Raw genomic sequence first — 26,406 nt, forward strand, 5'->3', positions numbered from 1 at the left:
GAGCCAAAGCCGGGGTGGAGTTGGGTGGGGGTTGTGGGTAGGTTTGGACCTCCTTGTGTCTGTAGACTCTTCTGCCTCTTGGTGTTTGTCTATCTGATATGCTCACTCTTGTAAACTCCTTGGCCCTGTCACCGACCCCAGGTCCCATAGCTCACTTCTTTTGCCTCCTCTTGTTTCCCCAGCTCTTTCAGAGACCCAGCAGGCTGTTGCTCACTCTTGGCCTGATTGGTTTTGACACTGTCCTACTTCTGTGTGGCTTTGCTACAGTAGGTTTACCTGGCAGGGCCATCCAACAGACATATGAGAAACTGGGCTTCTTTGTTTTCTGAATGAGCTGTTCTCAGTAGGGTATGATGCAGAACTTTACTTCCTCCAGATTCATGGCTCAAGTCTGATAGCTCCTTCCCATCCCTGTTCCGAGTCTTCTCAGGCACCAGACTTTCCCCGTCACTTCCAGATACAATGAACGGTCTAATTTCCAAGTATTGAGAGGTCCAGAGAGGTTGAGTTTTTAAAAGTCTGTTTTTCATCCTGTTTCAAGATTCTTTGCATCTGGAGCCAGTGTCGGCATCAGAAACGCCTCTGGGGCCCTGGCTGGCTCTCAGCCTCAGAGGCTTGCACACCCACTCCTCTCTTTACCACTGACCTCTGCCTCTGGTTCTCCAGGGTTGGAGCAGGAAGACGGAGGACAACAAGGGCTATTAATAGGGTTACTTGACCATGCATCATGATTTGGTGTCAGATTCCCCTCTGTGAAGCTAAGGTCTAAAAGCTGCCCCTTGTTGGTGGAATGCATGGGAGGGTGCCAAAGGGCTCCTGCATTGACATTGCCCCACAGCTCTCCATGGCAGGGTGACATTCCTGTGTGTGTCTAATTATGGAACCCTTCCCCTAGCTTCACTCCCAGTACACCTCCAGCCTCTTTCTGTCAGGGCTGGCTTACCCCTGCAAGTCCAGTCACCTGCCGTGGGTCCCTGGGTACAAGGATATACCCAGGCCCTCTCACTTCACCATGGATGGAACCTTAGTGTACTCCCCCACGGCCTCTCCTTCTTACCTGTCCCCAGGCAGCCTCTCTGCAAACTTCTCTGCCTGGAAGGCAGTCACTAGCCCCTGTGCCCTGGTAGCTCAGAACCCTAGGGAACCCCTTGGAGGCAGCCTAAATGGTTTTGTTGAAGCTTTCCTCAATGGCCTTGAGGTTGGTGCATCCGCACATGGATGTGAAATTTCCCTGCCTACATTCCTCTTTCCTTTCTTTCCCTGGGGTGGAGAGAGGTGCTGCACAGCCTCTGAAACTTTCTCTGAAGGAATACCGTGTCTCTGGTCTCTTCTATCGGTGTCGATGCATAAGAGCTAATTGTGCAGGTGTCTTCCAACTCCTTTGGTTGATTGAAATTGTGGGAGGATTTATACTACGCAGAAACCAGCAAACTCTACACATCCACCCTGCTCCCCTGTGCGACTGTGGGAGCTGGATACTCAGCACTGACGAGTTTGTGACATATGTACACTTGAGGCTGGGAAGGCAGAGGGGCAGGGACTTGCTGTTGTTGCTGAGGTCACTCCTTAGAGAGTTGTGCATGGATGTGCGGGCTTCCTTTTTTAGAGAGTGCACCCCTGCCATGCTCTGTGCGCTATTCTGAGCCTCAGCCGATGGCAGGAAACATACCATTTTGCACTCAGTTGCTTATGTGGCATTTGTGATATATTAGTGCTATGTCTGGTGTTTTTTTCATGATGTTATTCCCTGTTTTCCAGGTTAGGAAACTAAACCTCTGAGAAGGTGGACTTGTTGAGGGCCAGGTGGATGATCACTGCTAGCCTCTGTGCCTGCACTTCCATGCCTGTGACTCTGTCTGTGGAGTTCACTGAGCCAGTCTTATAGTCCGGCTGCTGACTCCAGGAATGGGGCATGGGGCGCAGGAATTCCTCAGTGATTCCGATGCAGATGGCTCGTGGATCATATGGTTGGAAATCACCTCTGCAGCCTGACAGGGACTGGAGTCTTGGGGTTCTAGGAGAAATGGGTGGTTTTCAGAGGGAGGCCCTCCTCCTTCCGGTGCTGGAGCAAAGTCAGGCTTACAGTCCTTGCTATGTGTAAAGCACGTGGCTGGCCCAAGATCAGGGCTCTCCCTGACTGCATCTGGGGAACCCAGTGACTCTGGTCTGCTGAGATTGACCTCCACACAACCTGAGCACCTAATGTTGTCAATTTCTGCTGGTTTGTTTTGTGCTTATTAACAATCTCTCAGTTATTTCCTGCATAATCGACTTTAAGTCAACAGATTGTAAATGTTAATTATATCACATAATTTCTAAATTATATGATTTTATAATTCTGAGTTTTATTGGCAGTTTTGGTAATTTACTCTGTGCACATTCAATTTGCCCAGTTGGCGTGGGCTCTATGATGTGCTGTCTGGGTTCCCGTCAGGAAGGAAGGACTTATTCCCTCAGATGCTGGGAGTATGGTTGGAAGACGCCTCAGCTGTCCGCCCTCTTTGGGAGGTGCCTGCTGATGAGGACAGCCCTGTCCAAGCTCATGTCTCCTTCCCAGGACATTCTACAACCAATGACTCATCAATGCAGGAGTGTCAGCCAGGGTGCTCCAGAAAAATCCAATAGGATGGATGTAGATAGATCTTTCTCCCTCTCTTTCTTTCTCCGTGTGTGTATGTGTGTGTGTGTGTGTGTGTAGATATATACATATATATAGATAGATATCTCTTTATATTTCCAGTTTCTTAAAATAAATCTTACTACACCCAGCTCAGTGTCCATACATAAACGTACACACACGTGTGTTTATATGTCTATAGATTCAGAGATAAAATGAGATATCTATGTATGGATGTATATGTCTGTAAATATAGACAGATAAACCAATTTCTTAAAAATACATCTCATTACATTGATCCATATTTATAACTATGTACATATGTATATATACATATATGCATATAGATTCAGATGGATGATAGATATGAGATGTATTTTAAGGAATTAGTTTACACAATTGTAGACTGGAAAGTCTGAAATTGGGAAGGCAGGCCAGCAATGATCTTTCCTTCAGAGGAAAGTTTTCCAGGGTGGGCCACAGCCCGGTGCTGCAGGAAGAAGAAGATGTTACCGTTAACAAGAGCAGCTAAGCTCTCCTTGATAAAAGGAAGTCCTGGGAAGCTGGTGTCTGCTCAGATTCCCTACACAAGGGTATCAGTGCTTTTGGGGAAGGCTGCCTTTTGTTTTCAGAAAATGTAGATGGATGTGGCTGGGTTGAAGGTGGGTGGTACGATAGCTGAGTCTTCCTGGGGTTGGGCCACCGCATGCCTTAAACACTAGTGTGGGGAATCTATACACATATATATGTATATACACATATGTACATAGTTGTAAACATGGACCAATATAATGATATGTATTTTTAAGAAGTTGGTTTATCTGTCTATACATATTTATATACATAAACATCCATACATAGATATCTCATCTTATGTAAACACGTGTGTGTACATTTATATATGGACATAGAGATGGGTATAATAAGATTTACTGGCTGGGCGCGGTTGCTCATGCCTGGAATCCCAGCACTTTGGGAGGCGGGCAGATCAAGAGGTCAGGAGATCGAGACCATCCTGGCTAAAACGGCGAAACCCCGTCTCTACTAAATATACAAAAAATTAGCTGGATGAGGTGACGGGCGCCTATAGTCCCAGCTACTGGGGAGGCTGAGGCAGGAGAGTGGTGTGAACCCGGGAGGCGGAGCTTGCAGTGAGCCGAGATGGTGCCACTGCACTCCAGCCTAGGCGACAGAGCGAGACTCTGCCTCAAAAATAAATAAATAAATAAACAAACAAACAAATAAATAAAAATAAAAGATTTATTATACCTCTGGTTACCGAAGCTTAGCATTTCAGAGATGTCCAGGAAGCTAAGAAATTTTCCAGAGAGACTGGGAGGCATTACAACAGGTATTAGCTTGCATGTATCTATGTAGGTGAATTTTTTTCATCAGGACAGAAGGATTAGTTCTGTCAAGTAATCAAGTGTCACACTGTTTGGCTCACAAAGGTCAGTCTTTCCACGCTTCCTGGGTTTTGACTGTGAATGAGTATTGCTGGATCATGACAGAGAGGGCCCTGTGGTGGAGATGACGCAGAGAAAGTGCGTCCTGTTTGCTTTCTCTGCTGTTGAACCAGCATGTGCCTTTCTCTATAATTAGCAGACAGTATGGTCCTCAGGAATACATAGAGGCTGGCTTTGAATTCTGAGTTTGAATTTGTGTTCGTTTGCTTACCCTACCTGTGATCGTCACATGCCTCAGTTCTCTGAGAAGTGAGAACAGCTCTCTCAATAAATGGACCTGGTGATTAATAGTATGAAAGGCTCTGCCTGCACCTTGCACTGCTGAACAAAGCTGTTACCACCACACAGAAGAGCAGTAGCCTTGCTGGGTTAACTGGGTTCATGATGAGCTTATTTTTTTTACAAAATATTTAGATGTTCTGGCTATTATAAAAAGAGATCCCCCCCCAACCAGTCCCCCACCAATTTTTATGTAGAGAGGATCTGGTCCTGGGATTGCAAAACCTGTTCAGATTCCAGAAGGCTAGGCCAGCAAAGAAAATTCTGGTACTTAATTGTGCCTTTCTCAGCAAAAGAAAAAAAATGGAAAACTCAATGACATTTCAAGCAAGAAAAGAAACCCCTAGTGGTGTGTTGGTTCACCAGGCAGGTGTGTGGAAAACCAGATGGCCAGCGAGGTTCTGCCCTCCAGGAAGGCTCTGTCCGGCAGGTGCGGACCCTCTCCCCCTGTCACTGAGAAGCTCTTTCACCTCTCTCTATTTGTTATCACAGTCTCCATCTTAAACCCTACACACTGCCTCTGGAAAGTCTTGTTGTTCTTTAAAGGCAGAACACTCCAGAGCCAGCCCCCACCACTCCTGCCCTGCTTCTGCTCTGAGGTGGCCCCAGCAGGAGTACCAATCCGAGACCCTGACTAAGCAGAGCTCCCGGGCTTCCACTGGCCAACCTCACAGGCCTGGGGTCCAAGGATGCACATGCTCATTCTTGGGGCTGAAACAGAACTCCCCATTTTCACTGAGACCCACCTTTCCTGCCTTTCCTTTCTGCTCTCCTCTCTTCCCTGCACCTTCTGTGCTTCATTGGCCACCAGGCTCTGACATGTCTTCTCATCTCCACCCTGTCTCCTGCATTCTGAGGCTTCCCCATCTTCATTACCTTGGGCTGGACCGTGGCAGCCATCCTGGAACTGACCTCTCTGCCTCTGGCCTTCCCTCCCTGTAGCCTCCTGCCTCATAAATCATCCCAGCAGCCTCTTTGGGAAACTTTGCTTAGCAAGTGCTCCAAAGACCTCAGCTATTTTCACAACAAGATTCAGGCTTCCTAGCCTGAAAGTCTAGACTCTCCCCACAGCCTGGCCCTTTGAGATCCACACAAACCCTCATAGTCCAACCAAGGCGCCCGCCATCTCCCTCTTGCCTCGGTCTGTCCTGCTTCTTCATTTTTCTGGAACTTCTGCCTGAGAGACTTGTCTGGTTTCTCTCCACCCTCTCTGTTCCAGGCCATTGTGAAAAACCCCTCAGCTCTTTTTTTTTTTTTTTCTTTTGCTTTGCAAATCCCTTCTCAACCATCTCAGGAGATGACCAAGATGGCAAAATCGTTTTTACAGTTTCAACAGGGGCTTCTATTAAATGGTCTCATTGACTCCTCACGTGAGGTAGCTGTGTTGGCTCCCTGTACAGAGTCTTCTGTAAGCTGCACTTGATTTCTGTTTTGCCTGAGTTATTGTTTTCGTCTGGATCACCTTCCTCTCTGATGTCCATAGAAGTTCTTCCAATTTTTCATGATCTGGGTTCTGCTATTCAAGGTTGAAACACCCTCTTTTCCTCTCCTTCAAATGATTCCAGTTCTTCTTACTGGAGCAGCTATGTGTACTCTTCACCTGCATCACAAAACCGGGGTCCGCAGGCTTCCTCTCCTGCAAGGCATGTAGGCTCTTTGGGAGTGAGAGACACACCTTGGGTACTTTTCTGTCCCGTATGGCCCCGTCCACAGCTCTGTGCATGGGGTGAGCGCTCAGTTCATACTTATTAAAGGATGCATTGATGATGGAGTCCATGGAAAATTCTACACAGATGCAGTGCATACCTGTGAGGCTTCACAGGTTAATGGGGAGGCATGTTGTCAACCTCACATCCTGAGTGTAGGGGAAGCACGCTTGTGGCGGGGCTCATGATTTCTATTTTAAATATCAAGCATGATTTTAAAATGTTTATTTCCCAAGTGTGTCCAGTACAAATGAGGTGATCTTTGTGCAATCCTCATAAACCAGCCAAAACTCAGTGGAAATGGAAAACCTGATTTCAGTGCTCCTGGTGGCTCAGTACTCATCACTGAAATCCCAAAGTGTTTTTGGCAAAGCCGATGGGTATAGAACTATTTTCATGAGTTCATGGTTCTTTGAAATTCCCCATCCTTAAGGAGCACAAGGAAACCTTATCCCGTTGGTATTCTCTAAGTATTTGGCAAGTTTTTTTTTTTTTTTTCAACAATGTGATATACAGAATTGAGAATCTGAAATATTTTTCTTTTTTCTTTCTGCTTTTAATGCTGCTTGATTTTTCCTAGGAAAGGTTCTCACCTCTATTTGCCTCTCTATACTATATCTGCCTCCTACAAGTATCAAAGGGATGCTGAAAGAGTAAATTTTATCTAAAAAATGATAACTTGTAATAAAGTCTCTTACATGTAATCTCTCTATTAATATAACTTGTCATTTTCATTCTATTATAGATTATTTTGTACTTAGGAATTTTGCTGTATCTAAAATACTGAGATGCTAATATGATATTGATTAATTGCCAATTGGGTATTTTATATACAACCTCAGAAGTAATTATGTATTTTTTTCTGTCCAGTATTGTTCATTTGAAAATATAAAACAGATCTCATTGCAAAGATGGTTATCTATACATTTGCTTCTTTGAGATTTGACCTTGTAATTATATCAAGACAAAATTCATTTTGAAGGTCAAATTTGCCTCTAAAACCGACTTCAAGATTATATTCTCAAAGATATATTGTGTTTGATGAACTTTCTTAGAAATACATAATGCTTGTTTAATCTGTGGCTTGCTTTTCAGTTGTCTGCTCTTGTAAAATGACTAAATGTTTGTTTTTCCAGTTGAGCTTAAGGAAAAAATCCCCGGTAAATGTGTTTTCTTGAACAGAAGGCTCAGTGTAAAGCGGGAGAGAAGTCATATTTGTAGTTGTTTTTACTTGCTTGATGTCATCTGCCTTTCAAATGCAGTCTGTTTTCCTTCAAATCTCTCATTTTTACGGGGGGCCCCAGGTAGACCCTGGTTCCCACACTGAGGGGCATTGCGCTGTTTTGCTGCTGTGTGTTTTGTTCTGGTAGAAGCTGGCAGCCACATCCTCAACTCTGAGATGAGCTCGAATGCTTTCACATGCAAAATGGCATGGCTGAGAAAGAACTGAAAGTTTACTTGGGTCCAAGAACATCTTGGACTTTACAGACTGGTGCCCACAGGCACATTAATACCTGTGTTTATTTTGCTATCTCCTGACAAAAAAAACATGGGGACATGGACTGGGGAGAAAGGTTGATTGAACGTCATGAATGGAAGAAAGGTTGACCCTCCAAAGCAAAATGAAATGAAACCAAACCACAATAACAACCAAATGGAACAAGACTGACAAGAAGTGTATGGTCATGGCCAATACATGGCTCAGGCATGATTCATGGAGACACTTGAGATTTTCTTCCAGCAAAACTGTACTTTAATGGTTTAAATGTTCAACATTTCTCTGTGACTTAGAGTAAGTAACAGGGGACCCTTTAGGGAATTGTGTAAGGTTCTAAGGATTGCCTCACTGAATTCTAAAGTATAGGAGAGTTAGTGATGCAGCAATTTACATAGGAAAAGCACACACACACACACACACACACACACACAGAGTGAAGGGAGATAACAGTAAGTAGCCCACATTTTGGGCTATTAACCAGATTTAGGAAGCAAAATTGCTCAAGTAGAAGTAACTGAAGAGCACCCAAGCCTGCCGCTTTTCCAGATTCGGAACTCTGCCTCCCTGGTTTCTCCTCTCCTTACAGGGTCTCAGCGCCTAGAAGAGCAGCTGGTTATGCTGGCTTCACAGCTTTCCTCTGAACACCCTTTTCTTATCAGCAGTTCCAGGCTCCTTGGTTTCTCTTGGCTTCTGGAGCCCATGTGTGCTTGGCTCCTCCCAACTCACTAGAACCGGCAGTGATGCGTTAGAGCACATCTTTTCCCAACTCTGCATTCAGGGACTCCCCTGGGTTCCTTGCAATTGTCCATGATGGAAATATTGACTCCATAGAAATGACCGAGTGCTTTAAATCATGAGTTTTCCTGTGAGAGCTGGTTGTTAGCCATCTGGCAGCACACCCCTTCTGAGACAGTGGGGTCCCACCTTCCTGCCAGAACTGACCCCGCCATTGTGCTGTGAACCATGGTGTTTCCTCTACCTCTTCCCTGGACACTGACATCTTTAGGTCCCCTGGCTCTAGAATCTCTATCTCCTCTACTCCACTGGCTCCCTTTATCCTGTGTATAAACATAACTTCTTTTCTCATCCTTCAAACAGACTGAGCAAATAAGATAAACCTTCTTTTCATTGGTTTATAAATGCCTTGAGGGCAATACTGAGTCTTGTACACTGGTGCATCCCTAGCTACTAGTAATTTCTGAAGTACAGTAAATGCCCAGCATCGTTTTTGTTTTCGTTGTTTTTTGGTTTTGTTTGTTGGTTGGTTTGTTTTCAGGAGCCTCACTCTGTCTCCCAGCCTGGAGTGCAGTGGTGTGATCTCAGCTCACTGCAACCGCAGGCTCCCGGGCTCAAGTAATTCTCCTGCCTCAGCCTCCTGAGTAGCTGGGATTACAGGTGCCCACAACCATGCCCGGCTAATTTTTGTGTTTTAGTAGAGATGAGGTTTCACCGTGTTGGTTTCACCATGTTGGTCTTGAACTCCTGACTTAAAGTGCTGGGATTACAGGCATGAGCCACTGCACCCTGTGGCATTAGTGCTTTTCTTTGAACTGCCACTCCCTCCCTAACTTTGTTGCTCCACTCCTTCCGTGAGTAGCCTGCATTGCCCTTTGCATATCCTCCCTGTCTTTGACGACCGAGCCATTTGGAAACCAACTTACTGCTCTCAGGCTCCTACAACATTTTTTAGAGGACCGCAAGAGGTTTGAAGTTGCCAAATCCAGGACCTGTTCTCAATGCATATGGTTGGTTGAATTACTTTCTCCTGGACATTAATCTTTCTGCAGATGCGGCACTGAACTTTCCATCTTACTGAATGTCCTTCCTTGGCTTCCATGACTTAGATCTTTCCTAGTTTCCTCCTTATGCTCTGACTGCTTGTTCCTCTTGTGTTCTTGGCTGTTTTCCTTTTCCTGCTCAGTCTGAAAATATTTCAGACACTGTCTTTTAATCCTCTTCTGCCTCCCTAACTCCCACTTAGACTCTTTTGCCCCCTTCACCCCTGGACCTTCCAATAAAGAAAAAAGAGGAAAGATTGCAGAGTTCCTGTTTTTAAAAAGCTCTCCAGCTGATTGTGATGCCCAACCAGGCTACACTCTGGCATCGGGGATCAAGAAAGGCAATGTGGGAGTTGGCATTTGTGATTTTTTCTTTACGACTCTGTCTCTCTCACTAGACTCTGAACTCATTGGCAAAGCCCATCCCTAATTAGTGTTTAACTCAGCACTTGGCACATGGAGGGAACTCAGTGTGGGATGGATGGATGGGTGGATGGATGGATGACTACATGGATGGATGGGTCGATGGGTGGATGGACAGATGGATGGATGGATGGATGAACAATTGTATGAATGAATGGATTTGAAGGGCAGGTTGAATTTAGATCATGGAAGAAGACAATATTATCAGTGAAATCATCCCTTAATTGTAGAGACAAATCATTCAACATTTCTGAGCTCATACTCTGTGCCTTGTGGGAACATAAAGGTGAAAGACTCTTTCCCTGCAGCGTGCTTCTTTGGAGAACACTTCCCTTCTTCCCTCTCCTCATCTATTTCCTCCACCTTTCATGCTCTCCCTATTCCCACTTATTGAAATGCTAAGTGCCCATCAACTGCTCTGTTGCTGCATCTTTGGTACCTCTCTTGTGACCCTCACCACATTCTGCCTCCACTCAGTAATTTAATTAAAAGCATAACGTCCACATCATACCCTTTGTTTATTGAGCGGAGTTTCCATGCCTCCTCCAGTACCTGGACACTCAACATGTGCATAGACTGAGATAGGCCACTTATCATTGGTAATAGTTATTTATTTCCTAATTCTTAGATATAGTGTTGTAAGTATGGAGATCTATGAGCTGAGCTAATTTCCAGCAGATCACTTTATTTTAAAATTAGAACTGAAAGCATATTCAGCATGTCTGTGTGAGTATGGATACAGATGGTAAAAGAGCTGAAAGCGACTTTTTTGAACGTGGGTACTGGAGTGTATGGGATACTTTTACTGCCAGTAATAACAATAACAACAAAAATAAGCCCAATTCAAAATGGTTTAGTTAACAAGGAAAATGCCTTTGATGTGCCTAGATGCCATGTCATGAGATGCCTTCAGAGCTGGTTAATACTCTTTCCAACTGTTAGTAGAAACACAAGGACTTCCCTCCTTTCCCCTAGACATCCACAGTGTATCGGTTTTATCCTCAGGTGACCTCTTGTCATGGTCCTGGGATGGCTCTCACAGTTCCAGGTGCCTCACAGACAGGACTACTACTCTATGGCCTTTCTTCATCAGCCAGTACTTTTCCTAGAAGTCCTCTAGCCCGCTCTCCTGAGTGTTAGATTGACCAGAATTATATCATATGCCCTTCCCTAAACCAATTAGTGGTGAGAAGAGATGGTGCCCAGTGATAGGATTTACACGGGTGTTGGGGCTGGTCATCCTCCGTGGGTCATGTGGGGGCAGGCAGAACACCCAAGCAAAAGTATATTTCCTTCTATAAGGGAAGAAGGGCAGCCATTTGTGTCTGCTGCCATTGCCACCTGTGTGTGGCTATAAATGGACTTTCTGCCTCACCACAGCTGCTTTGACACATAAAAGCAGGCTGCTCCGTGGCTGTGTCCGCTATGACTGTGGGGATGGATGACTGCTGCCGCTCTGTCCTTGGCATTGCTGCTGGCAATGCAGCCTTCTCCCCAGGCTGCTGTCACCCATGTGAGGTCCAGGTTACTTCCTGGAGTGAGGGCACTTTTTCTGGAGTTTTCTTTCTTCACAGTAGCCAATTCCACCTATGGAATATTCACTGCTGCGTACACGTGGTGGCCAGGGAGATCTGTGCATAGAGAGTGGTTCTCTTGCCTAGTGTTTTTGGGGAACAAGGCGGTCATTCGTTCCTGAGTTTAACAATGCCTTTGCAGGGCATGGTGGCTCACCCCTCTAATCCAAGCACTTTGGGAGGCTGAGGGAGGAGGATTGCTTGAGGCTAGGAGTTTGAGATCAGCCTGGACAACATAGTGAGTTCTCACGTCTCAAAAAATTTTTTTAAAAAAATTAGCCAGGCACAGTGGTGCATGGCTCTTTTTCCTATAGTCTGAGCTACTCGGGTGGCTGAGGCAGGAGGATCACTTGAGCCAGGGAGGTCCAGGTTGCAGTGAGCTGTTGGCACCCCTGCATACCAGCCCGGATGACAGAGAGAATCCTGCATCAAAACAAAAACAAAAACAGAAGACAATGCTTTGCCTCTGTCCATCCGGACCTTCAGCAACCCTGTTTCACTGGACTTGCACCACCTCTCTGGAGTCAGAGCCTCTTCCTCCCAGTTTTCAGATGAGCAAACTGAGGCTGAGGGAGGCTTCGTTGGCTGCTAGTGGGTCCGCACAAACGTGGGGCTCCAAACTCAAGGTTCTTTCTGCCTCACCACGGCTGCTTTGACACATTAAACTTACCCTTCAGGTACTCAGATGTGCTTAGCTTTGGCCATTTCCAGTCCACATTTCCTGATGATCCGGTGCCTTCTTTTCCCTCCCCACACAGAACACAGAGCTTGGTTGAACACTGAATCCCAGGGGTGATGTGGGTTGTCCCACTGGCCAGGGGCAGGGCTGGGGGTTGGTGGGGAGGGGTCTCTGGCAGGTCATGTGACTCCTTGACCTTGACTTTCTGCCGTTGCTGGACCAGGGGCAATTGAGCTGGGTTGAGCAGTTTGCACTCTGACCAGAGTTCTCTAATGGCTGTATTTTTTGAGTTCTTGAGTCTGGTTTACATAATTTTCTGACTTTGTTGCTTTGATGAGGCCAGCTGTTACCTCACGTGGCTGGTAGTGTGCCTTTCTCTGGCACAGCTTCTCTTCCTGGACTTTGTGACATCTTTTTGGATCCTTTGTGGCTTCTCAGCTGTGTCACGGATAATTTACGTTGTCAGGTAAATGCTCTCAGGATAAATGAAATATTAATGATGCCATAGTGCTAATTTAAAAATACCCATTGCACATATTTAAGAGAATCCTCTCTGGGCTTGACTCTGGGCTTTAAATCCGGCCCGACAGTGTCTCAACCATAAATTAAATTATTCTTTCAGCCTAGTAGAGGTTTTGGCACAAAAACCTACTATAGAATAGCATGGTATGTGAAATCTTAGTTCATGCCTTTAAAACTCTTATTCCCTTTGCAGAAATTGGAAACCAAATACCCCTTTAACCACTTATCCATGCAAAACAGTTAACCAAGCAATAGTCAATATTGGCTTTTGGATTTTGGGAACAGGTTTATTAACTCAGGATTTGCACAGCTTTGCAAAGCATGATCTACTTCACCGTCCCCCTCTGCCGTCCCCCTCTTCCCGTCCCCTTGAACATCAGGCCACCGAGCAGGGAAGGCCAGCTCCTTCGGCCCATGTACGGCTGGATGGGAAAAGAACACATTACAGTGAAATGAATGCTTTAAAAGCATGTTTAGGATTATAAAATTATTTTTCCTTAGTTTTCTCCCCTGATTATAAAGATGAATATTTTTGGTTTAGAACATTTGGAAAATACACAAAACTATAAAGAAGGAAATAGGAGTTCAACTTTTCAGGTGCTTTGTATAAGTGAGAGGGTGCACTATATGTCTTTCTGTGCCTGGCTTATTTCGCTTAGCATAAAGTTCTCCAGGTTCGTTCATGTTGTCACAAATGACAGGATTTCTCCTCTAAACGCTGAGTAGCATTCCATTGTGTATGTGCACTGCATTTCTTTATGGGCGTTTATGTTGATGGACACTTAGGTTGATGCCATACCTTGTCTGCTGTGAATAATGCCGTAGTGAATGTGGGAGTACTGGTACCTCTTTGACATACTGATTTCATTTTCCATTTTCTTTGGATCTATCCCCAGAGTGGGATTGTCAGCAGTCATGTAGTATTTTGATTTGTAATACATACAAAATTGATTTGTAATACATTTGTAAAACATATAGTATTTTGATTTGTAATTGATCTTTGTGTTTTTGAGGAACCTCCATACGGTTTTCCATAATGACTGTACTGATCTACATTCCCACCAACGGTGGGCAAGAGTTCCCATTTTCCACATCCCCACCGGCACTTGTCTTTTTGATAATGGCCATTCTAACAGCTGTGAGATGACACTCATCATGCTTTTGATTTGTATGTCCTTGATAATTAGTGATGTCGAGTGTAGGGGAACTGGGGAGATGTTGGTCAAAGGACACAAAATTACAGTTAGACAGGAGGAGTAATTTCAAGAGATCTATGACTTGAACTTGAATAGACCTATGATCTATTGACTGCAGTTAATAACGATGCATTATATTCTTGAAAATCAGTAAGAGTAGATTTCAAGTGTTCTCACCATAAAAACGAAATATGTGAGTGTTTGGACTAACGGAGGCAGGATGGTGCACTTCCGGGTTCTTCTTCACCACCAACTCTTCCCGTGTGTGCGAGAATGCAGCTGATGCCCGGGAAGGTGCAGATTAATCAGGCATGCACCAGGTGATGTCAATCCGAGGAGACCAAGATTTACCTGGTGGCACCTGCGGAGCGCCCCCCCCCCTCCCCCGACATGCCCGTGCCCCGCCTATTGCCCTTCCACTCCTAGAGAAGTCGCTCCCAGCAGATGCGCCGGGGGTGGGCTTTCTCAGCCCCCACTCTTGTCCGGACTGTATTAGAAACTCCACCCCCCCCCACCCCAGCTCCGGTCGCTGAAGCTAGATGACCAAAGAATAAATTTGCAGTTTTGCTTTTAGCCTTGCCTACTCGCTGGTTCTTTTGTGCCCACTCTGGTGGTCTTAGAAAAATCAGTTGGTGCCGAACCCGGGAGGAGACCCCTCCTCAGGGCCCCCAGGGTCCGGGGAGCCTCCTCCTCCTCCTCGTTCCACGCCGCGGACGGACCAGGACCTGAGACCCGCTTCCCTCACTCTCACGGCCTCTCTGGGGTAAGTGCCCTTGTCTCCTCTTTACCTCCCTCGGCCAAAATCCTGCGCAGGTCCGAGGTCCATTTTGAGCCACCAAGTGGCTTGGGAGACCCCGTTCAGGACGGAGACGTCTGCCTGAAGGTAATCTCCACTTTGGCTTCAAGAGCCTCCAGTCTGTCTCTGCTGGTTCCAAAGGACGCTTTGAAGCCAGGCAGAGATCCACTTCCATTTCCATTGTGTCCATTGTGTGTCCGTAAAGAGGAAACAAATGGGAAACCCCCAGTCCAAATTTCCAAAGAGCACCCCGTTAGGGTGCCTCCTAGCCAATTTAAAAACCTTACAGCTCGAACAAGACCTTAGGAGAAAGCGGTTAATTTTCCTTTCCACTGTGGCATGATCGACCTCAGCAATTTCTGCCAGCGGCTAGGCAAGTGGTCCGAAATTAATTACGTACAAGGCTTTTGGGCCTTAAGCTCTCGTCCCTGTACTCCTCCTTCTCTCCACCCCCTCCCTTCCTGCCCAGACTCTTCCTTCCTCCTTCTTATCTACTAGTAATCCACTCGGTCCTGTGCCTCCTTCAAGGCCCCCAACTGGCTGTCTTGAGTCCCCTATCTCTGCCCACACCCTCCTACAGTGTTAGCACCTGTAGGGGCGGAGGGGGTAGTCAGAGTACATGTCCCTTTTTCATTGGCCGATCTTTCCAAAATTGAGAAGCGTTTAGGTGATTTCTCAGCTAATCCTACCATATACATAAAGGAATTTAGACACCTTTGTCAGGCCTATGACTTAACTTGGCATGACCTCCAGGTTATCCTAACCTCTACCCTAAACTGACTGAGGTTCTAACCCAATATACCCGGTTAGATCCGGCCTCCCCCACAGGGGCCACCATTTTGGCATCTTATTTCATTTCTCAATCAGCTCCTGACATTCGTAAAAAAAACTTCAAAAGGTAGAGGATGGTCCTCAGACACCAATACAAGACCTAGTTAAATTAGCCTTTAAGGTCTATAACTCCAGAGAGGAGATGGCAAGCTCGCCTTGAACAGAAGGTTCAGATCCTAGCAGCGGCTTTACAGCCCAGTCGTAACCCCAGGCCAGAGAGCACACACCCCACAGACTCCAAGGCTGCAAAAAGAGCCTGCTATGTAAGTGCGGCAAGGCAGGACACTATGCCAACAGGTGTCCGCAGGGTCTCCGAGCCCCAATGCAGCCTTGCTATAAGTGCAAGGCATCAGGACATTAGGCCAGTGAATGTCCTAACCCTCGTCCACCAGCAACCCCCTACCCTGCTTGCCAGCAGGGAGGAAACTGGAAGTCTGATTGCCCCACCCTGAGAACAGGTGTTGCGTCTCCACGTGACCCCCTTTCCCAGGATCCTGGGAGCTCCTTCCAGCTCCTACATCTGGACGACGACAACTGAAGGTGCCGAGACTCGGGGACCCCCATCACGCTCGCTGAGCCGCGGGTAACTCTCCTGGTAGTGGGTAAGACAATTTTTTAATCAACAGCGAGGCTACCTATTCTGTTTTGCCGTCCTTCTCTGGACCTAGCCTTCCATCCAATATCTCTGTAGTAGGAGTAAGGGAAAAGCCATCCACTCCACGAAAAAAACTCCACTCCTTAATTGCTGCCTGGCCAACAACTACTTTGCACACTGGTTCCTCATTCCCAGCTTAAAAGGGCCCCTACCGAAAGCAATCAGTGGAAATCAGTTTGGCTTTCCCCCACTCGCCTGAAACTTACTAAATTTTCTTAACTATCTCATACTCCCCAACCTTGCCAGGAACATCCTTCTGGGTTTTGCCCATATTCCAACAAATGCTTCCATTCCTCATTCCTATACTAATACTGTGCCTTATTTTATTCTTCATCCATACGTCCAAATACCAACCATGGGCCCCGACCTTGACGACGCCCCTTAACAGCAGGAAGTAGCCAGACAGACCACGGTGCCCCTTTATCACTATTATCAATTAAAGGTTGGACTGTTTGGACGAACGGAGGCAGGATGGTGCACTTCCGGGTTCTTCTTCACCACCAACTCTTCCCGTGTGTGCGAGAATGCAGCTGATGCCCGGGAAGGTGCAGATTAACCAGGCATGCACCAGGTGATGTCAATCTGAGGAGACCAAGATTTACCTGGTGGCACCTGCGGAGCGCCCCCCCTCCCCCGACATGCCCGTGCCCCGCCTATTGCCCTTCCACTCCTAGAAAAGTCGCTCCCAGCAGATGCGCCAGGGGCGGGCTTTCTCAGCCCCCACTCTTGTCGGGACTGTATTAGAAACTCCACCCCACCCCCCCCACCCCGAGCTCTGGTCCCTGAAGCTAGATGACCAAAGAATAAATTTGGAGTTTTGCTTTTAGCCTTGCCTACTCGGTGGTTCTTTTGTGCCCACTCTGGTGGTCTTAGAAAAACAAATCAGTGAGGTAATGCAGATGTTAATTAGCTTACTTCAGCCATTCCAACATGTATATATATTTCAAAACGTGATGTTGTACACAGTAAATATATATATATATATATGTAATTTTATTAGTTGGTTTAAAAAATAATTTTAGAAAGATTTTAAAAAGAAGAAAATAAGAACTCCTATTTCACACTGGAAAGCCTAAGACCATGGTTATTAACCATTTTGATAACTTCTCTCAGTTCATCCTCTTTCCTTTCCTGCCTTCCCTCCTTTCTTTCATCCATTTATTTTTTTTCTTTGTGCAATATTGGGATGATATTATGTACATGGTTTTGTATACTGATTTTTCCCCCCAATAATGTTATGTTGTATTTTCTGTATCACAACAAATGCTTTTCTGTGACATTTGGGTAATTTGTATGCATAGGTTTGAAAGACTTCAGGTGGAGTAGGCTGGGAGCTTCCTAAGTAGAGTGGGAGTGTCAACTGGCCTGTGGAACCATTTAGAAATAATTCTGCCCATTACGAATATTGATTTGATGCAGTACTTAAGATGTTTTCTAATTTAAAAACATTTTCAGTGGAAACAGATGCCATTTACAATTTATCGTGTTGTAGGGATTCTACTAAATATAGTATTTTGGGATTGAATGTTTTACTTGGAAAGTTGTTTAAGAAATTCCCGTATCTAAAAAAAAAAAGAGAGAGAGAGAGAGAGACTGGATTTTGAAGCTGTGCTAGCAGGCATATTGTAAGAAAGATTTCTTTTCTTTCTATCTTTTTAGCTTGTTAGTGTTCTAAGATTTAAAAAAAAATACGGGTCGTCCTAGCATTTACAAAGTAAGAGGGTTGTTCCTTTTCTGGGACTAAGACAATTGCTTAATTACAGTTCGCAGAATGTTTTCTAAATTCTAAATCCCACTACCCTGTTCTGAGCAGCAGAAAGTGCTAACAGAATGATCTGGGGAAGCCATTATTACCAAAGCTGGGGGCTGTAAGGAAAAGAAAACATTTTCAAAATATTTGCTGCGTAAAAGTGTATGTGTGCTTCAGCGTGACAGTTAGGCTTGGCCTTGATTTCACTCCCAATTTTTGATTCATAATGCTGGGCTTCCCTCAGAGGACAGGAATGTTGCCCCCTCTTTTTTTTTTTAAAGGGAAGGATTTAAGTTCTTTCCCCTTTTAGGATATTGTAAAATAATGTTTAAGAAATAGGTTTTTGTCAGTACATGTACAGTTGATCCCTGGCATTCATATTTGAAAACACAATAAGGTTTAATATTCTTGAACTTATATTCAGGTTATTCCAGGATCTTTGGAGACCCGAGGAAAGCCGTGCTGACCAAAAGCAAGACAGATGACTCACAGAGAAAAAAGATGACAGAACCAAGGGCAATTAAAGGTAAAACGAACAGAATCCGAATAATCCTATGCTGCCTAGTCAGGACCCTTTTTTAAAAATGTGGATATGTAAATATTTTTATCTCTACTATTTGATGTTTATGGTTCCAAACCTCCACAGACCATTTCTGGATTCTTTGCTGTACTTGGATGAATTATGTTGGTTCTACATGACACCCTTGACTTCCCCCCAGAAAAGAGGCCCCATTGCCCAGCAATGTTCCTGTTCCTGGCCCTACAGTGTGGAGATTTTAGAATTACTGCCTTCTCGGTTCTGTGGTCTTCACCAGCCCCTCTTTTCTCCATCACCATCTACTCTCTTCCTTTTCCAGAGGAACCAGAGGCGTGGTGTCTACGGACTGGTGCTTTTACGATCTTTCCATTTTTCTATCACACTACTACATTTGGCTTATAGTTATTTTGTGGTTATTTCACCTGAATGCAATTGAAACCCTCTTTCAAGGGGCACACCCAGGCAGTGAATCTTTGTATTCACAAAACGTGCCACAAAATAAAAATAAAATCCAGTTGGAGAAGGAGAGGGTCAGCACCCTGTCTCTAAGGTGCACCCCTGAGGCCGGCAGGAATGGTAGGACTCCCTTGGAGAAGCCCTGCAGGGATCAAGCTTATGGGGGTGCTCACATGATACTCATGCAGGCCACAGAATGTAAGAGTCCCTCCCTTGCCAGAATGAAGCCAGGGTCGTTTAGTAGAAGGAATAGCAGTCCATGGAGCCTGAGACATGCCTTGACCAGGGTCAGCATTCAGTGAGAAATGGTGCGACTAAAATGAATGTGGCTCCCGAGGCCATGTCCCCACCGTGAGGCCTCTAGTTTGCATCAGTTAAGTGACTTTAGTAAGTCCCTTAAGAGAGGTGTTTTCCTCTCCCAGTGCTGTTGTAACAAAGTGCCACAAACTGGGTAGCTTAAAACAACAGAAATTCACCGTCTGGCTATTCTGGAGGCTGGATGTCCAAGATCAAGGTGTCAGCCCAAGTGGTTCCCTCTGAGGGCTTTGAGGGAAATCTGTTCCAGGCCTCTTTGGTCTTTTCCCTGTGTCTTCACACCATCATCCTTCTATACAGGTCTGTGTTTAAATCTTGTCCTTTTTTTTGTAAGTGTGTCAGTCATGTTGGATTAGGTCACTAATGACCTCTGTAAAGGCCCTACCTCTCTATCATCACATCCCAAGAGACCGGAGGTTAGTACTCCAATGCATGAATCGGGGGAGAGAATTGATATAATTCAACCCATGGCTGTAAGTATTTTTATTCATTTGGAAAGATGAGCCATTTCCTACTGAAGAAGTCCAGTTTCTTATTTTTAGATAAATGTAGAGGTGCATTCAGATTTTCATGCTGTCTTCTGCCTCCTGCTGGTATTCCCTTCTTAACTTTGAAGTACAGGAGCCAGGACTGGACTGGGTTAAGGCAACTGGGGCACAGGATTTCGGGTGGTGCTCCCCTTTAGGTACTGATCCTGAACTTGCATGAGCCTGAGAGGGAGAGCCTCCTTAAATCACGGGCCCTGCATTTCTCCCTGCCTCCTTCCTGCTCCTTACGGGAAGCCTCTGCCCCATTCAGGGGCCTGGTGTGCTTGGCAGGAGTCAGGCCTGTGCAGTTCTTATGGCAGGGTTTGCTGGTGAAAGACTGATTTGCCTAATGTCTGCTCATCCAGGACAAGTGCACCCAGCGACCAATGCTTTCAAGGAATGGATTCATTTCTATGAATACTAAATTGCTTAGAGCCATTTTGCCTTAAGTGCTTTCTCTGAATGACTAGTTATCTTAAAACTAAAAAATACATTTCTAAATTAAGGGTGTTTTTAGTCCATTGACAAAGGGCTTTTATGAAAATTATCAATTTATTTATTGAGAATTGTTTTTCTTAAAAAGTTGCAACATTTTATTTAGCCGGGCATGGTAGCACATGCCTGTAATCCCAGCTACTCGGGAGGCTGAGGCAGGAGAGCCACTGGAACCTGGAAGGTGGAGGTTGCAGTGAGCCAAGATTGTGCCACTGTATACCAGCCCGAGTGACAGAGCAAGACTCTGTCTCAAAAAAAAAAAAAAAAAAAAAAGTTGCAACATTTTATACAGTATCAAAATCATCCATTTGAAATATTTTTACTTTCTTTTTTTTGAGATGGAGTCTCGCTCTGTCACCCAGGCTGGAGTGCAGTGGCACAATCTCAGCTCACTGCAAGCTCCACCTCCTGGCTTCACGCCATTCTCCTGCCTCAGTCTCCCGAGTAGCTGGGACTACAGGCGCCCAACACCATGCCTGGCTAATTTTTTGTATTTTTTAGTAGAGGTGGGGTTTCACAGTGTTAGCCGGGATGGTCTTGATCTGCTGACCTTGTGATCCACCCCACCTCGGCCTCCCAAAGTGCTGGGATTACAGGCGTGAGTCACCACACCCGGCCTTTACTGTCTTAATAATAATGATTACCACTTGTTTAGTGTTGACTGTGTGCCTAGCATTGAGGGAGCTTGCTTTCTTAAGCATAATTCAATTTAATCCTCACCCGATTCAATTCAGTCCTACGCCTGATGGTGTAGACAGAGGAGATAATCAAACAATGGTTTAACTTGCATACTAACCAGTTAGAATAGCTACAGGTCAACTCTTGCACTGACACCTTTGTGAACTGCTGAGCATCATTTGGAGGTTTTAAAAATTTTTTATTTGTATTTCCCAACACCAAATACATGGTGTTTTTGCCAGTACCAACCAGTTATTCCACACTGATACCAACTGGGTGTCCAACAGTTCAGTTCAATTCTGATGCTGACTGCCTGAAGTTTGCTCACAGGTTTAAGGGCTGAGTCCCCAACACTGTCCTCACTTCAGATGCTGGTTGCAGGTATTGGGTCCTCAGGTTATCTACACTCTGTCCGACATGGCTACAACATTGGGAATTCCCACAAGCCCCCTTTTAGGTTCAGTAACTTGCTAGAACTCAGGAAAATGCTGTGCTCTTATGATTACAGTTTATTGTTAAGCATGTGAACAAACAGCCAGATGAAGAGGTGCACAGGTAGAATTCTGTTAATGTTAAGGCCTTTTTTGTTTCTTTAAGATACCCAATAATAAAATATAGCTGGATCATGAAACACAAAATCATATAGAAGTATATACCTTAGGCAAATTAGTTTATTGCAAGAAACAAATATTAAAGAAATGATTTTCAGTCAACATAGAGGGAAGTTCTGCCAGGGTTCAAAGGCAGGTAAAATAGAAAATAAAAAGGCTCCTACAGTGACATGAAACTATCACCAACTACTAATTTTTTTTTTTTTTTTTTTTTGAGAGACTCTCGCTCTGTCGCCAGGCTGGAGTGCAGTGGCGCCATCTAGGCTCATTGCAAGCTCCGCCTCCCGGGTTTACGCCGTTCTCCTGCCTCAGCCTCCCGAGTAGCTGGGACTACAGGCGCCCGCCACCACGCCCGGCTAATTTTTTGTATTTTTTAGTAGAGACGGGGTTTCACCGTGTTAGCCAGGATGGTCTCGATCTCCTGACCTCGTGATCCGCCCGTCTTGGCCTCCCAAAGTGCTGGGATTACAGGCTTGAGCCACCGCGCCCGGCCCTAACAATTTTTAGTATGGTTTTGGTTTGTTTTGCTACCAACTACTACATATTTGAGAAATGACCATTAGGAACACAAAAGTAAATAAGAAGTGCTCTTTAAAAAATCCATAAAATACTTCTGAAATGGTAAAAAAGAACAGGCACCCAAATGGCTGCAAAAAGAGTCAGAGATCTGTGTGGGTTGAGGAGGAAGGGGAGGGCGGTTGAGGAGGCAGGGGAGGGTGGTTGAGCTTTTATTCTCCTGGTCTTTAGGTCCGCTGGGTTTTCGCTGACCTGGTGTGGAGGATGGCAGTGCCGTCGTGCTGCATGCTGAGTGAATCCCTTTGGTGTGTGATCACTCTGGTGGGGGTGGTCTGAGGAGCTCATCGGTCTCTTAATGTGGCGCAGCTGGGAGAAACTCAGGTTCCCTGCTTCATGCCTTTCACCCTCTTTCCTCCAGTCCTCATGCTTCTTGTTCATGAAGGCTCCTTGGTGGCACCCTCTTGTCTCTGCATGAATCAGCTCTCTCTGTCCTCTAGGTATATCCACACGCCTCACTGGGCACCTCCACTAGCTGCCTGCTCTCAGGACTGACCGGCTCATATCTGTGTGAAACAGATCTGTTTCCCATCTCAGTCCCTCGAGGCTCGGGACTGTGTTGCCTCTGGAATCTCTATCTATTCCCTTCCCTGTCATTTTATCCTTAATGCATCCTGAGTGCTCAAAATATCCCCATAAGAAACAAGAGACTCAAACAGTTGCTCATTAAGTTTATGTCTGGGTTGGGTACAGACTGAGTGTCTGTTGTAACTTCTATGGTGTTGGCTGCGGTCTTGGATATCCAAGGGTGTTGATTCAATTTTTGGAATCCCGAGGAGGCTGGCAGGGCATGATGTGAAGTGAGAATTCAGTTGCTCCTGGGAAGGGCTCTGGGAATCCCATGGAGGCTTCTGGTGGAGATTTCTTGGTTATCCTTCAGTTTCTAAACCCATTTTGAGGGTAGGATTAGGGTTTGAGATCATGTCTCAGGTGAATGGAAATAATACATCTCTGTGTTGGGATGAAGTTGGCTTCCTTTGAAATGCCCTGTTTGAGTCTCCTTTTATCACTGGCTAGAAAAGTTTTAATGACAATCTGAGTAATCCGATTATACAGGGCAAAGTGTATGTCAGTCATCTATTGTCACAAACATGCTGTGTAACAAACTCCCCAAATTTCAGTGACTTCAAGCAGTAAGCACTTATTCAGCCATGAGCCTATGGGTTGGCCATTCTGGTTGGCCCTGGCTAGTGGCTGGTCTGGTTGCTTCCCTCCCATGTCTGGGGTTTTGGTTGTCTATGGGATGATCAAAGGTAGTCTTGGCAGGGTGATTGGGGTGGGTGACTCTGCCCCAGGTACTTCTCATCCTCCCGCGTGCATCTGGCCATGTTCCCATGCTGGTGGAAAGTTACAGAAAAGCAAAGGGGAACACGTCCTGCCTCCTGAGGCTTCAGCTAGGACCTGACATGCTTGTCTTTCTGCTACATCCTGTTGACTGAAGCAGATCGTATGGGCAGCCTGAAAATAAGGGTTGGGAAGTAATTCTACCTCTTTAGTGGGAAGAATCACAAAGTTATGTGGCCAAAAGCATGGACACAGGAGGAGTTGAGTGTCGGGACCATCTTGGTACTCATCCATAGTGACAGTGAAACAAGCTATTTACCCTCTGTCTTCTCCGTGCCTCTAGAACACTTACAGGGTGTTTCAATGACCTGTATGTCTAATAAACTACCCCAAATCCTAGCAGCTTAGTACAACAACCCATTTATTATTGGTCACAATTCTGTGGGCTGACTGGACTCAGCTGGAAGCTGCCTCCCTGATGTTGGCAGGGGCCGTAGTCATCTGAGAGATGGTTCTCTGGACCGTCCAGGACAGCCCCCTCCCAGGCCTGGCATTGGTGCTGGCTGGCCCGTTGGGCACCCACCCGGTCCTCTGCCATGTGCTGTGTTGCTGAGGGTATGAGGACTTGGTTTCAGGAGGCAGGAAGGGGAAGCTCCCACTTCCATAAAGGCCTGGGCCTGGGACTCCCGAAACCTTTCCTCTGCTGTGTTCTCCAGGTCAGAGGCAGCCACAGGTCAGCCTGGGTTTGAGGGGAGGGAGACGAGCTTCAGTCCCTGCTGTGAGCGGCAGCATGTGCGTGCAAGCAGGGAGGAACTGTGCGGAGTGAACTCACCCAGAGAGCATGCCCAGACATACGGAAATAGCCATGTGCTCCCCAGAGCAGGGTCGTGCAGTGGGAGGCCCTCCCTTTGTCAGGATGGCTTGCAGATGCTCACCTTCCTGGCTGAATGACCCCAGGAGCAGAGTGGTGTTTTCCTGGGGCACCTGCTGCTCTTAGGATAAGGGGAGTTGAGGATTCCCGTGCTCCCAGAAACCTTCAACCAGACCCCATCCTCTCCCAGCCTCTTTTCCCACGAGAGCACCAGGAGCCTGGGTCACCTTCATCTGCTTCCCGGTTCAATTTCAGGACTGTACATCACTCCCTCCGCAATTTCAGTAACTCTCATCCCCCAGAGGGACTTACTCTAGGCCTGGGGGTAAAAGTATCTATTTCCCAAGACCTAGAAATTTGATTATAGAAAAAAAAATTGCCTAAGGTTCCCAGCATGTCATCTTCTTGGCGAGCCAAGCTCTCCCCATCTTGGGAGGCCTCCAGGGAGACCTTTCAGGAGGACGGATGTGGAGCACGCAGATCTGGAGGATGACACTCTCCATGAGAGGCGATTGGGTTGGAATGTATGTGCCTGTACCGTGAGAGGTCAGAAAGGGCAGATGTGAATGTGGGGAGGACTCCCGTGAACGCTTCACTTGTCACTAGAGTAATATGCTTAGTAGCAAATTTGAAAGACAGCTTTTGAAAATGTCTCTAGTTCTGTAACCGTAGTATTTTTATTTTGCATTTGTTACTGCAAAGAGCCATTGTAAAGAAGAAAACAAACACAAAAACACAGGTGAAAAAAGCAAGTGATGGCTTCTAAAAATGTAAACCAAAAAAGGCATTTTTAGTATCAAAAAGACAACTGATGGCTTGGCTGAGATCTGCAGAGCACCAGAGACTGACTGAGGACCAGTTACTGGAGGCTGGAGCCTGGAAGGAGGGGCCCCATGATGGAAGAGGTCACCCTAGAATCCAGCCGCAGTCAGAACTGTAACCAAGCGCCCAGGGAGGCTGAGCAGCAGGTGTTGGTGGTGGGAAGGTGAGGGGAAGAGATACCCCTCTCCTCTCACCCCTGCTCTCCAGAAGGGGCCATGTCAGGCAACCCTGACAGGTGGCCAGGAGGCAAGGCGCCTGCTGAGCCCATCTGTAGAGGTCAGCCCCTAGGGCCTGGGACAGCAAAGGAGGTTGGAGACTGGCTTGGTGGAAGCGGAGGGGCACGGACAGTGGTCAGAACAAGCTGCTTTATAATTCGAATGAGGGAATTTATTGGATTAAGTATTTATTTCTGGAAAATTCCTGGATTATAGGCATCTTTAATTTATTTAAGGCATGTTTTAAAATGTCCCTTCAAAATATGGGTTGATATCTGCTAATGAAGTCAAACCAAAATGTTTTTGGGCTCTGGAGTCAGATAGGCTAATCTGATTTGAGGTTTGGTTCTGTCGCTTATTAACCAGGTGATCCTGCACAAATCAGTAACCTTTATGAGTCTTGACGTCCGCAGCTGGACAATGGGAATGATAACTCTCAGAGTCGTGGTCAGAATGAAATGGGAAAATGTGTGTGGAGCCCTTAGCACTCAAGGAACTGGCACTGAAGTACTCAATGAATGGGAGCTGTGCTGTTTACTAAGAACTTAATAACAAAGCTGAAAAGGATATGCAGATCGCCTGAGTTTTGGTGGGATTTCAAAGTCCTGTTTACTCAGTATGATAGAGAAGTATGTCCTGTTTTAATCTCATGTCTTCCTTTAATGGATCCCTCATTAGATCCTGCCCATGTGGAAGGATGTGTGAATATTGCATGTGATGTGGGTCAGGTTGAGCTAGATTCTTCTGGCCTGTCGGACTAGGGTTCTTTTGGGCTCATTTTAAGTGATTTTCCCAAGGGAAGGGAGATGAGTTATCTAGTTACCTCATGGACCACACATACCTGGAGGATGCCTTTAGGCAAACATGCTTAATGCAAAGCTATGATTCTTCTGCCATTGGTGAATTGTGTCCAGTCCTGCTAGAACATAAAACACAGAAATGCAGTTGTTTCTTATTATTTATGTTGTTCCTTTTGTCTTCTAGCCATCAGGTTCTGAACAGCTGGTAGATGGGCTGGCTTATTGAAGGACATGATTCAGACTGTCCCGGACCCAGCAGCTCATATCAAGGTAAGTCCTGTCTTGGCCGGGAAGCCAGCTCTGCCTTCCTCTGCGCCTAGATTTTCATGGATAGCAGCCCACGTGGCAGTTAATTAGGGGTCAGCCAACACAGCCCAGGAGCTAAGAAAATGGTTTTTACTTTTTTAAATGGTTGAAAAATCAAAAGAAGCATATTTCATAACATGTGTAA

At 45.9% G+C, this 26,406-nt stretch overlaps 1 protein-coding gene across 4 annotated transcripts in view; it reads left to right on the plus strand.

Moving 5' to 3' along the window:
• The window catches only part of ERG (ETS transcription factor ERG), a 280,942-nt gene that overhangs the window by 57,037 nt on the left and 197,499 nt on the right, over nucleotides 1-26,406 (plus strand). For 3 of the 4 annotated variants that reach the window (XM_023191587.1, XM_023191601.1, XM_023191595.1), the window contains exons 2-3: nucleotides 18,195-18,296; nucleotides 26,140-26,225. In XM_023191587.1, the coding sequence (XP_023047355.1) occupies nucleotides 26,187-26,225 (39 nt within the window). In that variant the 5' untranslated portion in view covers nucleotides 18,195-18,296; nucleotides 26,140-26,186. Of the gene's footprint in view, nucleotides 1-18,194; nucleotides 18,297-26,139; nucleotides 26,226-26,406 lie in introns of those variants that run through there. The other variant, XM_023191626.1, reaches the window with a different exon arrangement.

The sequence above is a fragment of the Piliocolobus tephrosceles genome, chromosome 19 (assembly GCF_002776525.5).
Source record: "Piliocolobus tephrosceles isolate RC106 chromosome 19, ASM277652v3, whole genome shotgun sequence".
NCBI classification, from domain to species: domain Eukaryota; kingdom Metazoa; phylum Chordata; class Mammalia; order Primates; family Cercopithecidae; genus Piliocolobus; species Piliocolobus tephrosceles.